Source organism: Orbicella franksi, chromosome 8 (assembly GCF_964199315.1).
Source record: "Orbicella franksi chromosome 8, jaOrbFran1.1, whole genome shotgun sequence".
NCBI lineage: Eukaryota > Metazoa > Cnidaria > Anthozoa > Scleractinia > Merulinidae > Orbicella > Orbicella franksi.
The window spans coordinates 13,985,008-14,000,071 of NC_138152.1; the positions used below are offsets into that span (position 1 = coordinate 13,985,008).

Consider the following 15,064-nt stretch of genomic DNA (forward strand, 5'->3'; position numbering starts at 1 on the left):
TGAGTCATCTTGATGTAAACAAACATCTTGCGCATAATTAAAAGATAAACCGCAGTACATTCTTTGGAACCCGAGGGCTCAAGACGAGGTGAATGAGAGCTTGAAGCAGCTTGAAGTGCATTCGGAAAAAAGTTCACGGAGTTGAAAAACTGTTTTCGTTTGAAGATGTTGTCTTATAAACCTAGCAGATACATGAAGGAGTAAATGGAGAAGGTATTGTGTTTAGTTTTGTGTCTGTATATAAAAGATTAGAATTGTGAAGACAGAACAGATATCTGGTAATGTATGACTGTTTATATGACTTGTCGGTCTGTAGCTTTCACGTGCAACTACAAGACAGTTAAGCTCATGTGGTTGGTAGATCGATGTCTTACAAATACCTTATCAGTGTTTCAGTTATGAAATATTTGAGACGTTAGATTACAAAACGTTGTTAAAGATCCAGATATCTTTGAGTAACATCTAACTCCCCCCCCCCCCCGACCAGAAACTTCTATCAGTGGAGATGACCACACCCATTCATTGTAAGAATCGCTAGCAGTAACATGGGCGGATCCAGAATTTTCCTTAGGAGCGGGTGCACCACTAAGGAATGGCATAACTGGCCAGTGAGGTAAAAAAAAAAAAAAAAAAAATTAAAAGCAAATACAAAGAAGAAGGGTTCATCTTAAGAGGGGGGGAGGAGTGAGGGTGCATACCTCCTGCACGATCCCCCTAGATCTGCCCCCGAGTAATTAATAGCCTCATCAATTCCAACCTTCCCCCCTCCCCACGTCTGGACATTTGTGCAAAAAATGAAGCAACTACCCCACAGTGTCGCTAGCTCATTTGTAGGAACTTCTAGAAGACTCCAAATTCCTCACCCATGGGACAAATGTCAATATTGTAATTATTTTAATGTTTGATTATGTATCTTGATTAGTACCTGTAAACCATTGTCAGGGTTTAGTGTGTTAGTCTCTGGGTCAAGTACATGTAAAGTAGACAAGGTCATTGTCCTGCTGGGATCATTGTGTTGTATCCTTGGGCAAGACACTTTACTCTCAATCAAAGTGCTTCTCTCAAGCCAGGGGTCTAAATGAGTACCAGTAGACTAACATCCCATCTGGATGGGGTGTCAGTAGAAATACTCTAAGTCGTTTTATACTATGGAAACTAAAGATTAGCTCTGGCCTGATGGGCCATTTAGCTGGAGTGCAGACCTTACCTCTTGTTATGGGCACAGCTTGAAATAACATACTGATTTAGAATCAGGTATTTCAAATGTATTTTTAATTATACCTTTTTTGTTGAACAGGATCCAGACCAGAAGAGTGCTCTTGACCTCAAGTCAGAGGGAAATGCACATTTCAAAGACGAAAAGTATGAGTTAGCAGCAGCATGCTACGCTCAAGCATTAAAATTGCTCCCTAAAGATGACAAGGATAAAGAAAAACTGAAAGATAGAGGAGTGATTCTAAAGAACAGAGCAGCTTGCTATTTAAAACTTGTGAGTTATTTATCATTGTTATGTTCTTTATAAGTTGTACTAACGATAATCTTGAAAATCTCACTGAATTTCTCCAGGGAAAATTATTTTTTCTTTTAAAGATCAACCTTTGCTTTTTTCCTACATTTGGTACATGTGATCAGACCCACTCTGCTTATTACTAATAGCGTAGGACATGTATAATTTACAAAAAAATATGCACAGAGCTCTCAGTTTCATGCAAGAATTACTTAGATAAATTGTCTTAAAATTTTTTTTTTTTTTCAGGCACGTCTTTTTTCCATTTTCTAGTTGAATGTATAATTAATATATATGTATGCTTTTTGTTTTCATTTATCTCTAAGGAAAAGTATGAAGAGGCTGTAAATGATGCAACAGAATGTAAGAATAATAAACTAAATCAATAAACTATGTACTAAATTGTATGTACTTAATATTAATTTATTAGAGTTCCCCATGGACTTTGTCTCTCCAAAAAACTAGAAAAAATTGATTGCATGCATGCAGTTGTACAATCTTGATTTCTTGAACCTCCTGTCAACTTGCCTTGTGTTAGTTTCACTGTTAAAATTAACTCTTAACTTGGTCCCTGCTCCCAATTTCTTGAATTTACCACTAGTGTCTTTTCCCTAGGAGAAATTGGGATTCCAAATGTCTTACTTCTTATTCCCAGTGTTCTTCTAGTTCCTAGTGTCTTTCTTGTTGTTTCTTTCATTTTTCAAAGTACATTGGTTTCATAGTTTGATTCTTATTAACCGCGCGGCCATGGGCCGAGCGCGGTTCTAGGTTTACCCGTGGTTTATTATTATTATTTTTTTTTTTTTGTCGGTGACCAGACACAGACCTCTGCTCGGCCAAACTTTGAGTCACGCAACGTGTGATGTTTTTCCGCCAGAAGCTGTTAAAACATAAATACACGGACAATTTTACGGATATTGTTTTCTTTTTGTGGGTAAAATATATTTTCTTTTTGTTTTATCAAAGCGTTGGATTTAAAGGGAATAATAAATACGCTGAAAAAAGGTATTACGTCAGCCATGGAATGCGCTGACGTTGCAGCTTTCACTTTTGCTACGTGACAAATAAGATCGTGTTTACTTTACAAGTTTATTTCGGCAGAAGCGACGGTCATTAATTTATTTGTAATTTTGCGAGTATTTCTTGTGGTTTTAGGCAAATGAAGTAAATCCTTTGACTGTTACATCGCCGCGAGTTCATAGATCGGAAGGAAAATTGAATATTTGCAAGCCAAGAAAAGAACGTGTCAGAACGTGCAAAGATTACGTCATTGATAGGGAAATAACCACCGTAGTAAAGATAGCCGTAGATAACGCAATTCTTGAATTATGTGACTCGTGTGACTTCTTTGCTAACCCTTAACTCAAGGGAAAAAAACAATTAAATTTAATCGTGACTTTAAAGAAAGAAAGCGGTTTGTAATAGTGTTCGTATCTTCATGACCATACATATCCCGAAGAAAGTTCCAGATTAAGACTATTACGTCATCGGAGATGTCACAACGGCTACGACTGATGGTGCGATAATAGAGTTTGTGTTGATTAAGTGCTGTGATGTCTACAGTAATCAATGAATCATCAAAGATTGCTTTGGAATATGCACTGCGTTGCGACTGTAGTACTAAGAAAACAGTTAAATTTTAAATGCGCGGTTATAAGATCTAACAGATCTTCTTGTTCTACTAAATAGACAAAGGAAAAACTATCATGAAAAACCAGATCCTCAAATTTGTAAACAGAGGGTGGGAGTACAGAGCCACCCTAAATTTTCGAAAAATTAAAGTTTGGCTTTGAACTTCGTCCTTTGTATAATTTGTTTTAAACTTTGTAAAAAGTTGCATCTTTTCATACTTATCACATTTTTTGATAATAATAATAATAAAAAAAATGGGGGTCACTGAACTTGCTTTTGATTTATAACAACTTACTGTACGTAAAGCATTAAGGATGTTTTTTAACAGGTTGTGCTTTTGCTATGTAATGTTAACCTTTTAGTTCACCAATGGCTGGGCATTGATGTGATACCAATGTTGTATCATTACCGATAAACAGCACTTGGTGGTACATTGAACGATCAAAGCTAATATATTAATACATGTAGTATGTGAACAGAATTATCAGTTTAATGTTCAATTGACAATTATCTGCTGTTGTTTTCTCCTATGTAGCATTAAATATTTTACCAAATGATTCTAAGGCCTTGTTCAGGAGATGTCAAGGACAGGAAAAACTTGGTCGACTGGAGAGTGCATTCCGTGATGCTCGTACACTGATCCATATTGAACCAAAGGTATCAGCTGATCAAAAAAGAAACATTTGTGCACTGCTAAATTAGTCCAGTGCTGGCCCACTCTTTGTAGTGCAATGTTATGTAGGGAAAGAGGGTCCCTCTCTCTCTGCTATTATTACAGTGCTGCTGTGATCACTTGAAAGTTTTGGTGTTGTAGTGAGCAAGTCTGTGTCAGGGGGATCGCATTGCCATGGATATTCCTGATTTGGAACCCTACATAAAGCAACTAATAGTATTTCTTCTACTCCTGGCTGGATGGGTTGCTGTAGACTGTACATGTAAGTGAAGTCTGTTACAGGGTTACTCCCCCCCCCCTTCCAGAAATTAAATTTGCTGTTACACATGTACATTTAAATGGAGAGAAGCACTGTGTGAATAACGTATCTTCCCCAAGAACACAATGCAATGACCCCATCGTGGAGTTTAAATATTAAAAATACAGACTGTTTAATCCAGAGTCCAGCATGCTAACCATAAGGTCACCACGCAGGCCTCCCATGTTGTAGCTTGCAAGCAGGCCTTTCACAGGGAAAGAAAGCAGGAAAGGAAAAAGGGAAGAAGTCCACTTTCCTCTCCTCCTTTCTTGCAATGCGAAGAGCCTAGTAGTTGCAGGCTACCCATGTGGTAGTAGTATGTATGTGTACTTTTTATTACGTTATCTTGTGTGTAGATGGATATTTATTTTCTAACTACATTACCCTGTAGAATACTGTGGTACAGGAGACCCTTAAAAGGCTTGGTGCACAGCTTCAAGCAAAGGTAAATTATTAAATATATTACCGGTATACTAACTAAAATGAGCCAGTCAGAATGCCTTATTGTCAGTACAGTATTCTAGTACCTTATACAATGAAATTTTCCGCGACACGTTAATTTCAAGAATTTTGCAAGTTTAAAAAAGATGTGAAACTAAAGTGATGCAAACAATAAGTGTTGCAAACATAACATGATGTGGAAATTAAGTTTCGACTAATATTATGTTAATGTTATTGTCAACATATAGTCCCTCTGTTTTGTTACTTTTGACGTTAAACTGTATCTTTGACAAAGTCGGTTTACTAAATTCAAGGACATGTTTAAGTAACATTGCCAAGGAAGTTACTTGTGTTATTTGAAAAAGCGAAGTTAAAGTGATTCAAAATACATAATTTTCGCAAAATTGCAGAATTTAAGTGTCATGATATATGCCCACTTCAAAATTGTGAAAGAAACGTGCCACCAAAATTTCATGTAATAAGGTACATGTAACTTGTACTCTGCAGAGTGGAGCTGGATAATAAAGACATTTATTATATGGCAAGGTACAATGTAGTCTTGTGGTAAATCCTTGGCTGGGATTTTGCCATGCATGGAAATGATTATAGGCGAATCTTTGTTTACAATATTTGTCTTGTTACCATAAGCGATACAGTTTCTGATGGAGCTACAAAGAGATTAATACTGAATATTGAAAGGGCACAGCACGATTAACTGTCCCAAGGAATTTGAGCGCGATGTATTGAGTATTTTTTGTGTGACAAGGGTTTAAAAGTTCAAAAGTTTACAAAGAATGTATGAGCTCATTAGCGCTTTTGCCGCACAGAAATTTTGATGTTTTTGAAAGCCAATTTCTCCTTGAATATTACACCGAAAGAGCCAAAAATTTCACCACTAAGTTTCACAAGCTCTTTAAGTTTTTCTAGTAAAATCGTGTCTAGCATGATGCCTTCTAAGCGCAAAGTCATATGTTAATGAGGAAAAATGTAAACAATGATGTCAGCAAAGATTCGCCTATAAGGCTTTTATTTTTTTGCTTTTCAAAGGCAGAAAAGTCAAGGCCTAGTAACTAACCTAGCTTGTTTGAACCATACTCAGTCTTGGAATAATTGGCCCTCAGTCATTTTTGTATGGACCTTGCTGCACTCGATCTGTTCTGCCACAAGCTCAGGTCAATATTCCCCAGTGTGCAGGGCCTTGCGCTTGGTTAGTAAGAGGTTACATAATCTGTGCATGTACGGCTGTTGTTTCATAAACCTTTACACTGTACTTTGTACATGTACATGTAACTTCTGCTTGTATGGTCTGTCACAATTATTAACTTATACTTTTCAATTGTAGACTGATCGATGTCGCACCACTGATGGTCTTGTGGATGAGATGTTTACTTCTCTTTTCAATAATGAGGATGGTGAAGAGAAGAGAATGCAAGTATGGGTTGACAGACATGATTATTTTTTTTTCACAGTGATTCCCCACATCGTGTTTTTTTAGATTGGCATAGATCTTTGCTAAATGACTTGACAATTGGTACTATGACATGATCAACAGATGTATTTGAATGCAGTACTGGATATCAGTTAGGAGTGTGCAGGTTTAGATTTTACCCTCGATGTTTGATAGCAAACAACACAGAGTAAATGCAAAGTAGCATTATTATTGCATTTAAAAAGTTACATGACTTTGCTCATGTACAGTATGATGTGCATAACTAAAAGGAAAGCAGTTAATTTATTAAATTGTATTGCTTCTTTTCATGTGTTTCTAGGCAGTGAAGAATCTTGTGATTTTAGCCAATGATGAGCCAGGAGCACAGAGGATATTCAGAGGAGGTTAGAAGCTCCACAATGGAGAGCTGATCAGAATAAATTGTACCTTTCAGAGCAGTAGTGTTGTCTAAATCACTTGAATTTTCAATACTGGTGTAAATCCGTTTTTGAAAACAGCCTAAACTGGAAGCACCCCCTTGCACTCTTCTGCCTATGTATGAATATTTAACAATTAGACCCGTGGCCCTTGAGGGCGAAGGGTCTAATTGTTTTAGTATCATCCAACTAGTCGGACAGAAAAGGTAATAATAAAGTTAGCAAAAGCAAGTTGAAAACATATTTATTTGGGAATAAAACGAAAGAAAGCGTCACGCTCGATGGCGCCAATTTCGCTACTCGATGACTATTACTAATAGTCCCCTAGTAGCGTAGCCAATCAAAATGCAGGATTTGCATTAGTCCATTAGTTGGGTGATACTAATTGAGATTAGCATGGGCAATCCAACAATTTTGGTTAAGGTCTTACGGGAACTGTTGGAGACAGTTTTAATATAATAAAATTCAAAAAGGTGTTTCGATCCGTCATTTATGTGGTTAGGATTTTTGTTTGAAGAGTGCAGAAAAAATTGCACAAAATGGCTCATTCCATATTATACAAACGGTCAAAGGCAGGAGAACTAATAAATAAATGTTTACAAACACAAGTAATAATGTTTATTTAACTTCTTTAACATAATATATGGTTTGAATCCAGGAGTTTCAGTAGCTCATCTAGACTAGTGCAATCTTTGGGGTGAGGGTCAGTTTTATGCCAGCACCTTAACCGCCTCCTTACAATGGACTGATTTATGACATAAACAAAATTGACAGATGAATCTCAAACAGAAAAACTGAATTTGACTAGAAATAGACATATTGAAAGTTACTAGAACTGATCAATAAAAAACTTTACACAGGTCTTGCAAACAACGATTAGCATCACATTTACCATTGACATTGACCAATCATTTTCAGAACTAATGGACTCTGAAGAAAACTTTTGCTCAGTTTGTCAAAACATCAGCCACCAAATAAGTCTTTTCAGAGCTACACCTTCATCTGGACAATCAATTAGATGAACTTTGATTATTATAAAGCTGCATGAGAAAATCACATATTATCCCAAGCAGTATGTGAAACTCAGTTGGACGATTCATTTCAAACCTTTCCAACAGAAGTTGCAGTCAAAGACATACCTTGTATGTATGCATAGTCCCGATACTGAGAACCATTAGCATTCAGTTGATATTCTGATCATGACTTCTTGTGCAGGTGAATTACCCAGAGTGGTGTCCTTGTTAAACAGTGGATCAAATGAACAGACTGTGGCAATGTTGAAAGTCCTTAAAGGAATATGCACCAACTCTAAGCTAAGGGTAAATTGCAGTTTTTTTTCACCTAATTGCTTTAATTAAAAAACTTTAAGTTAATAACATTTAACCGAGCAAAGCCATGCTATCAAACTCAGTGTACGTAAACATGCATTGTGATTCAATGATGCATGCCCATGGAGTGTAAAATGTTAACTTAAGTTACTGCCCCATTTTTCATTGTTAATGTTAAAGTTAAAGGAATGATTCATGCTTTCAACTAAAGTTGCAACATTGAGTTATGATGCTGTTGGTAAGACTGTGTGAAGAGCAGTCAAGAAGCTGGACCTCAGGCAACTCATACTAGACGTAGAGTGTTTTTGCACTCTCCATTACATGTATTTCCTGTGTGCATTATTTAACTTGATAGCAATTTATCCAGTGGATAGCGTTATCCAGCCTCCAAACAACCGGGGCCTAGGCCTCCTCGTTATCCACTTAATACCATTTAATGAAGAGAGCAATGTGTCATTAGCAAAGAACGTCACTCAAAGACCCCTGCAGCCAGCAGTCTTGAGCCAGGAATAATATCATGAAATACATCAAGATAGTACTTTGTAATTTAAGACATTCTGTATGTTGTGTTTTATAGACATTGTCTGTGCTCAAAGAAGTTTCCTTGCCCAGGCTTTTAGCTCTGATTGAATCAGTGAGTATTATGTGGTTACTGTATTGCTAAACTCCCTGGTCTTTATTAAGCTTGAATAGACGTCAAAGTCACTGTGACACTGGCAGCCAGGTATTAATTGTTGCCGGCAACTTGTCAACTGTAACACTTAATATGTGCGTTTGTTATTAATATTTCTTAGTTACAACTTGTGTTGTGATTTATCAGTTTGGTGGGAACATTCATTCGCTAAAATTTGAAGCTGTTTTTGTCATCAATATGTCCAGTCATTCATTGTCAATTTCTCTTAATGTTCAGAGTAAGTAAATGTGAAACAGGAATTTAGATCCCTTAAACTTGCTAAAAACCTTATGATACATATAATTTCAACATGACTCGTTTTGCTTTTGACAGTCCAAAATGGTGTTCAAAATGGAAAATTGTTTCAGACCATACAAAAATATTAAAAAGGTTTCCTGAACCCATCAGACACAATGTTCAATGTGTCATGTTTCACTCCTACTAGACAAGAGTGTAATTACATGTAATATCAAATGCCATGTTTTACTATTGCAGCCAATTAATGAAGTGTCAACAGCAGCTGTCTTAGTTCCACAACAAGCTCTGGATTCACTTGTTCCCAAGCCACCTGAAAAGAAGAACAGAGGAGAAGAACCACCAAAAGAGCTAGGTGATCATGTTTCCATGATGATTGCTTTCTTTTACCAGTAGTTCGTAGAATCCTGCAGCCATGTCAGTTTAAAAAAGGAAAATTGAACACTTTGGGTATAAAGCAAGCTGTTGTCAGGCTCTTTTTCTGAGAAATCCAACATGACTTTGTGTTATTGGCTGCATGTAGATTAAATTCTGATTTTGTGAGGGTTTTGTGGAAATATGTAGAAAACTTACAATAGGGAAAAAAATTTCAGAATAAGCACAAGTCATGCTATATACAGTTGACTAACTGTGTTGCGAAGAAACCTTTGTTATAAATAAAGATAATTATCTACTGGTCATGTTTACAATTATCATTCACAGTGGACAAAAATAGCAGGGGCTGGCTTCATTCTCAGTGCAGTTAAATATAGTTGAGAACACTGCATGTGAATTATTTTTGACTGACAACACTGTTTTGTTCCTAAATTCTCTGCTATTGAACTTACTTGTAAGACAGAACTGTTTCCAAATTTCTTATTTAAAAGGCACTACAGTCACAGATGGTGCAATTTTCAGTTGTTCATAGTCCGTTTTAATCTTCCTCAGTCACCATTATTGTTTATAAATTGTTTATTTCATGTTCTTCAACTGGTCTTTAGACTGCATTTTTCTACCTTTGGAAACCATTACTGAATGAGTTTTCCTCCAATTTGACAGTAATATGGAAATGTAAAATTTTTTGCTAGTATGCAAGCATACAAAGTCATGATATATTGTAACCTAATTGCAGTAACAAGTTACGAGTTTGTAATGGCATTTTGGTCATCAAGGCTGTTTTCGTTAGTGAAAGTTGGTGTTAAAGTACTTATTTTATCTCAGAAAATAAAGAGGAAATTCAAAGCGTTATTACACTGTTCATGGATGCTGTTATGAGTGAAAAGTGAGTATGAGATTTTATTAAGTCTTTGTTACAACACTCTCACTTTCCACCCCCCACTCATTTTGGGTCAAACAAAAATCGCAGAAGAAAGAATAGCCGGCAGAACAAGCAACCTCCCCCCCTCCCCCCACCCCTTAAGCTCAAGGTCTGGATTCGCCACTTATTACAGTAACATTTTGAATACTATTTGAAACATCTCACTTTAATTCATTTCTCTGAGTGACCCCGTGGTTAAATTCTCAAGCATTCTTGAGAAAAGTAATGTGAAACCTCCTAAAATTGCTTAAAGCGCATGTTATTTTGTTTTGAACTGACGTGAAACGTCCGTTTTAGTTGAAATATGGATAACTTCAAATTCGATTATCTCACACGGGGTCAGCTTGAGAGCTAAAGTGTCAATAAGTTCTTCTTAACCGTTTTTAAAGTGTCATCATGCTATAAGGTTTTTTTTAGTAACTATATTTTTGCCATTATTGCTCGAATGTTCAGCGGAAACCTTCTTATTTCGTTTTCCTTCTATCTTTAGAGTTGGCGTGGAGGGTCGTGATGCAGTCATTGATGTTCTAATCAAAATTATTCCTAAAAACAAGCTGGCTGTTGAACTTTTTGTAAAAGTTGGAGGTACATGTGCACAGATGTTCTAACAATTGTTATTAGTTGTAACATTAAAGCAAATAGTTGGCTGTTATTAGTTACTGTATGTGGTTGGTGAGTTACACTGTAGCTCTCAACATGGCTCAGTTATTGACAAGGATGTACAGTTGTGTATACATGTTTTTAATGGTTTTACCTTAGTGTAGAGTTCTTTGTTTTTCACTTTAATGCTACATGATTGGCTTAAAAAACTTGCGCCACTTTTTCAGCCAATCAGAACTGAAGTAAAGCCAAAACCAATCACAACTCGCTCACGCACGTTTTCCCGTATTTGCTATGAATTTTGATTGGTTTATTGGATTGTCTGTGTCCTTTGTGATTTGCTAGAGTGATAACTTTGGTTTTGGTTTCATGACACTCAACTAAAAACCACTTGCACAACAGTAAATGCCTATGACTGGTGCAAAGGGAGACTGTTTCCCTCTTTTTCCAATTTCAAACTAAACAAAGTGTCGCAATCGTACATTGATTTATAATAAAAAGCACAGGTTTGATTATAAGTCAATACCTTGTTTGATCCTTGCTTTCCACAGGTGTTCGTAAGCTGATGGTTGTTGCTGCTTGCACAGCTCCTTTGGATTCCGAGGAAAAGGAAGGCCTTGTAGTGTCAAATAACACACGAATGCATATCTCTGTAGCACTGGCCAAAATGGTAGACTCTTTTGGGTGAGTGTTATCGCAACCGAGTTATTCAGATGAACCAAGCAATTGAACATTAAATACGGTAACAAATTCCTCATGTGGATATCCATTAGGTTTAAGTGGTCATTTCTTGTCATGTTAGCTGCCACGTAGGCGAGTTTGAAACTGGTCACCGCTGCGATTTGTACTACTGTACACGCGCAAATGCACATGCAGTTAATGGCTTGTTCTCTTCGTTTTTCAGTTATCATCAAAAGGAGAAGGAGCCATTGATGGAGGATGCAACAGCAGCTATCAGGTACACACATGCAGCTGCACCAGCAGCTTATTTGGCTCATGTCTCGATCAAGCCTAGATAACTAACCTAGCTCACGACAAGCTTCCTGTGGTTAGAACTCAGAGTTTAGAGCAATTGACCCTTTTCTGGTAGGCCTTGAGTTTGACTTGCGTACGTAACCGCAATGATAATCTTTCTCCTGCAGTTCAAATAAAATTATTGTTTGATACATATGTTCTTTTTCACATCGCCACCATCTACGTTTATGTGACTAGCTCAAGACATGAGAAGCTCCCAGTTGGCCTGACACTGTAGCTCAATTGGTAGAGCACCGCATCGGTACCGCACAGGCCATGGCTTCTGGTACCTTCTCAAGCCTGATTTTTTTTCAGGCGTTATTTCCGCAACTGCTAACGTTTCGGAAATAATTTCGATTCATGATCTCTCATGTCCTGCTGAAATCTGTCTTTTGCAGTTCAAATATATGTTTAAGTATAATTCTCTCTCAGTTTCACATCTGTAGCTAGCCTGTCCACAGACCCTCCGTTTTGAACTTGTAACAAAAATAAACATCTGTGGATAGACTATTCTGCAGCAGACTCACAATGTTCCTTTTTTTGTTCCTGTGGTTTGTAACAGACAAGAAACATACTAGTATTAAACTAACCTTGCCTCGGCGGCCGCCATTCATATCATCAACAAGAGAGCTTGGCTCAAGCATAGTCTCTTGGTTCAAGTCCTTCTCTGTTTAGCGCGGGTAACTTAATTCGGACTTCCCGCCATATTGACGGGTGCGGCTACCGGTAATTTACTCATACATGTATCCGTGCTAATTGCCTAATTATGTTTCTGTGTTGTTTGCAGCCAGTACCTGACTCAAAGCAGCCCAGAAGCACACATCAAGGGAGCCACAGCTCTGTCTTGTCTTTTTCAGGTTGGTTCGAAAACAAGATGAGTTTTCACTATTGCATTCAATTCAAGATAACACCGTATTCAGCTAGTGTTGGTTTATGAAGAGGGAGGAATTGATGAGGATAATCGTGTTGAATCAGGCGAAAAACCCTGCAAGCAGTAAACAAAACCAATGTCACCCACCTCTGACACCATGTGCCAGAAGGTAACCTGAGTCACTTTAATTTGCTTGAGTTGACGGACATTTCCCTTCGCATGCCAATTCTTCCCTTGGTTGAACTCTAGTTGGTACACGTGTACTCATAACTGAAGAATATGTAGTTACTTAGCTAAGCAAAAATCTGTGTAACGTCTTTTGTTGATGGTTGCTTGGGTAAAATTTTTGCAAACAATTTGAAAGCCATTAGAAACTCTAACGCTGTTTGACCTTTTATGTCAGCTACAATTTCATAATTTAGCAAGGGTTTCCTTAAGAGCTTCAGCGGGAAGGATCATAGTTCTCACAGCCCGGCAAATCTTTCTTAACAGAAATTCTTCATGGGAAACAAATATCCAGACTGGGGGGCGCAAATCACTTTCACAGCTGGGGCCCGTTTCCCAAAGGTCCCGAAAAGTTTTCGCAAAAAGTTTCAAGCGTATACACCTCTCTGTTTTTTTTTTATATAGATTAACTAAAAATTGCTTCGCGGGCCCAAAAAGTTTTCGGGGCTTTCGAGAAACAGGCCCCTGGTCAATGTTTTCAGTGCCTAGCCTTAATAAAACCCTTCCATCTAGTTGTATGAGTCGTTCTTATTTCGTTTAATTATTATAAGAAACTTATTTAACAAATTTGCTTAACTTCGTACGGGAACCTTGTATATTCAGGGAGTGCAGGAAGCTGCTGCTACAGTTCTTGGAAATGAAGAATTCTTGGGAAAAATCCTTACACTTGCTGAACGAAAAGACCATGTGTCACAGGTAACTTGAACAGTGTTTTCACTTTTGTTTTTAATCAATACGTTTCATTCTCAACTATTAACTATGAAGCGAGCGAGAAGGATTTAAACGATCCATGATGATATACAAATCTTAGGGGAGCTGTGTTGTTCTTAGAGAAGTTAAAAGCGAAACAGGAATTAAAATACAAAATTTTGTTTGAGACTCCTCTCTTTGCATCAAGAAGAAATCAATAAATGTAATGCTTAGATTAAAAACAAGCTTCAAAAGCAGAAGACTTCTATTGATTAGTAGTATAAATCTACTAGCGTTCTATCACAAATGCCGTTCTCTGTTTGGCTACGCTACTCACTATCTATTCTGTGACGCTTGTTAACAAAATGGCGGCCGCTACTTGGCGTTCTCGAGTTGTCTGTGAAGAGGATTTAGATAAAGTTTTGAACGACTAGTAGAATTGTAAGATTATTTGCTCTTGATTTCTATGCGTGACAGTTGACGCGATAGAAATCGAGAGCGAATAATCTAATTGCTTAGTAGTTGTAAATACCTTGTAGCATTTTTTGCGTATAGTTAAAATATATTTTTATATACAGATTGTTGCATCTGAAACATTAGCATTAGGAGCATCTGAAAAGAAATTAAACACAGTACTCAACATGCGGGTAAGTAAGTGAAGTGATCATTCACTCAGCAAAATCCACAATGTTATCTTATTACTTACGATGTACCTGATTGGAGACCTGTACCGGCGAGGGATGAGATTTAGTTGTCAACAGCTAAACGCTGAATTTTTAGTTATCAAAAAATGAGTAGTTTCCTTGTGCGAAAAGGGAAACTGCTTTACTCTCACACTTGGCACTACGTTTTTTAAACGTCGAAAACATTCAATTGCCGATATCAAATAGTAGTCGACAACTAATTGTCTAGTCTGGAAATGTTCTGTGCAGCATAAAGTGTATTCAATACATGATGCTGTCATTGCAATAAGGTATGAATGGAGCTTGTAGAATCTCAGTTGTCAGTTGAATTTTTGCCGGTTTCTCAGCCATCTCAGCTGCATGGAGTTGAATGCATACCGGTCACGTGGGGACTTGACGGGAAATAAGAGAACATGAATCAGAGTGTGCTTTACATCTTTGCTAACATTGAACTCAATGCCCGTAAAAAGAGTATGTGCAACTACAATTGTTGTTTTTTTTAGGCGCTGCCTGTTTTAAAAGACTTGTACCATTTAAAGGATGACAACATACGAGTTAGAGCCTTGGTGGTGAGTAGTTTCTTGGAATCATGTGGTCTTCTGGGGCAATTCCACAACCAAAAGCGTATTCAAAAAGAAGACGAGACATTTTGCAGTGCTGCGTGCCATTCCGTCGCCACCGGACAAAAGTTTTAATTACTTTAATCTAAAACTTTTTCGCTTTTTTTCTCACTCGTTTTTGATGGCTTCCATGGGAACTGGCCAAACAAAATGCAAGAAGCATAGGAGGTGGAGAGTTTCCACCTACGGTCTCCAACAATAATTGAATCACCCTCCTTACTTCTTGTATTTCTATTGGAAAATTAAACAGAAGCCATTGCAACGTTTCAAAAAAGGATACCAAAAATCAAACTTGCGCAATAGCAGTTCGTTGTAAGAGCAACTGAAATCTTGGGGTAGGTCCGTTGTGAGGCCAAATGTCCTGCAATTGAGTGGATAACATCCGAGAATA

General features: G+C 37.4%; 1 protein-coding gene across 1 annotated transcript in view; it reads left to right on the forward strand.

The window, feature by feature from the left end:
• The first annotated feature begins 92 nt into the window (after positions 1-92).
• LOC145494702 (protein unc-45 homolog A-like) overlaps positions 93-15,064 on the forward strand; it is a 33,002-nt gene continuing 18,030 nt past the window's right edge. The window contains exons 1-18 of the mRNA XM_081474265.1: positions 93-213; positions 1,298-1,489; positions 1,834-1,870; positions 3,675-3,796; positions 4,502-4,555; positions 5,894-5,983; positions 6,321-6,384; positions 7,633-7,736; positions 8,323-8,379; positions 8,914-9,028; positions 9,874-9,934; positions 10,461-10,555; positions 11,122-11,254; positions 11,475-11,528; positions 12,372-12,441; positions 13,284-13,376; positions 13,949-14,017; positions 14,557-14,622. Coding sequence (XP_081330391.1) covers positions 205-213; positions 1,298-1,489; positions 1,834-1,870; positions 3,675-3,796; positions 4,502-4,555; positions 5,894-5,983; positions 6,321-6,384; positions 7,633-7,736; positions 8,323-8,379; positions 8,914-9,028; positions 9,874-9,934; positions 10,461-10,555; positions 11,122-11,254; positions 11,475-11,528; positions 12,372-12,441; positions 13,284-13,376; positions 13,949-14,017; positions 14,557-14,622 — 1,485 coding nt within the window. The 5' untranslated portion in view covers positions 93-204. The remainder of the gene's footprint in view (positions 214-1,297; positions 1,490-1,833; positions 1,871-3,674; positions 3,797-4,501; positions 4,556-5,893; positions 5,984-6,320; positions 6,385-7,632; positions 7,737-8,322; positions 8,380-8,913; positions 9,029-9,873; positions 9,935-10,460; positions 10,556-11,121; positions 11,255-11,474; positions 11,529-12,371; positions 12,442-13,283; positions 13,377-13,948; positions 14,018-14,556; positions 14,623-15,064) is intronic.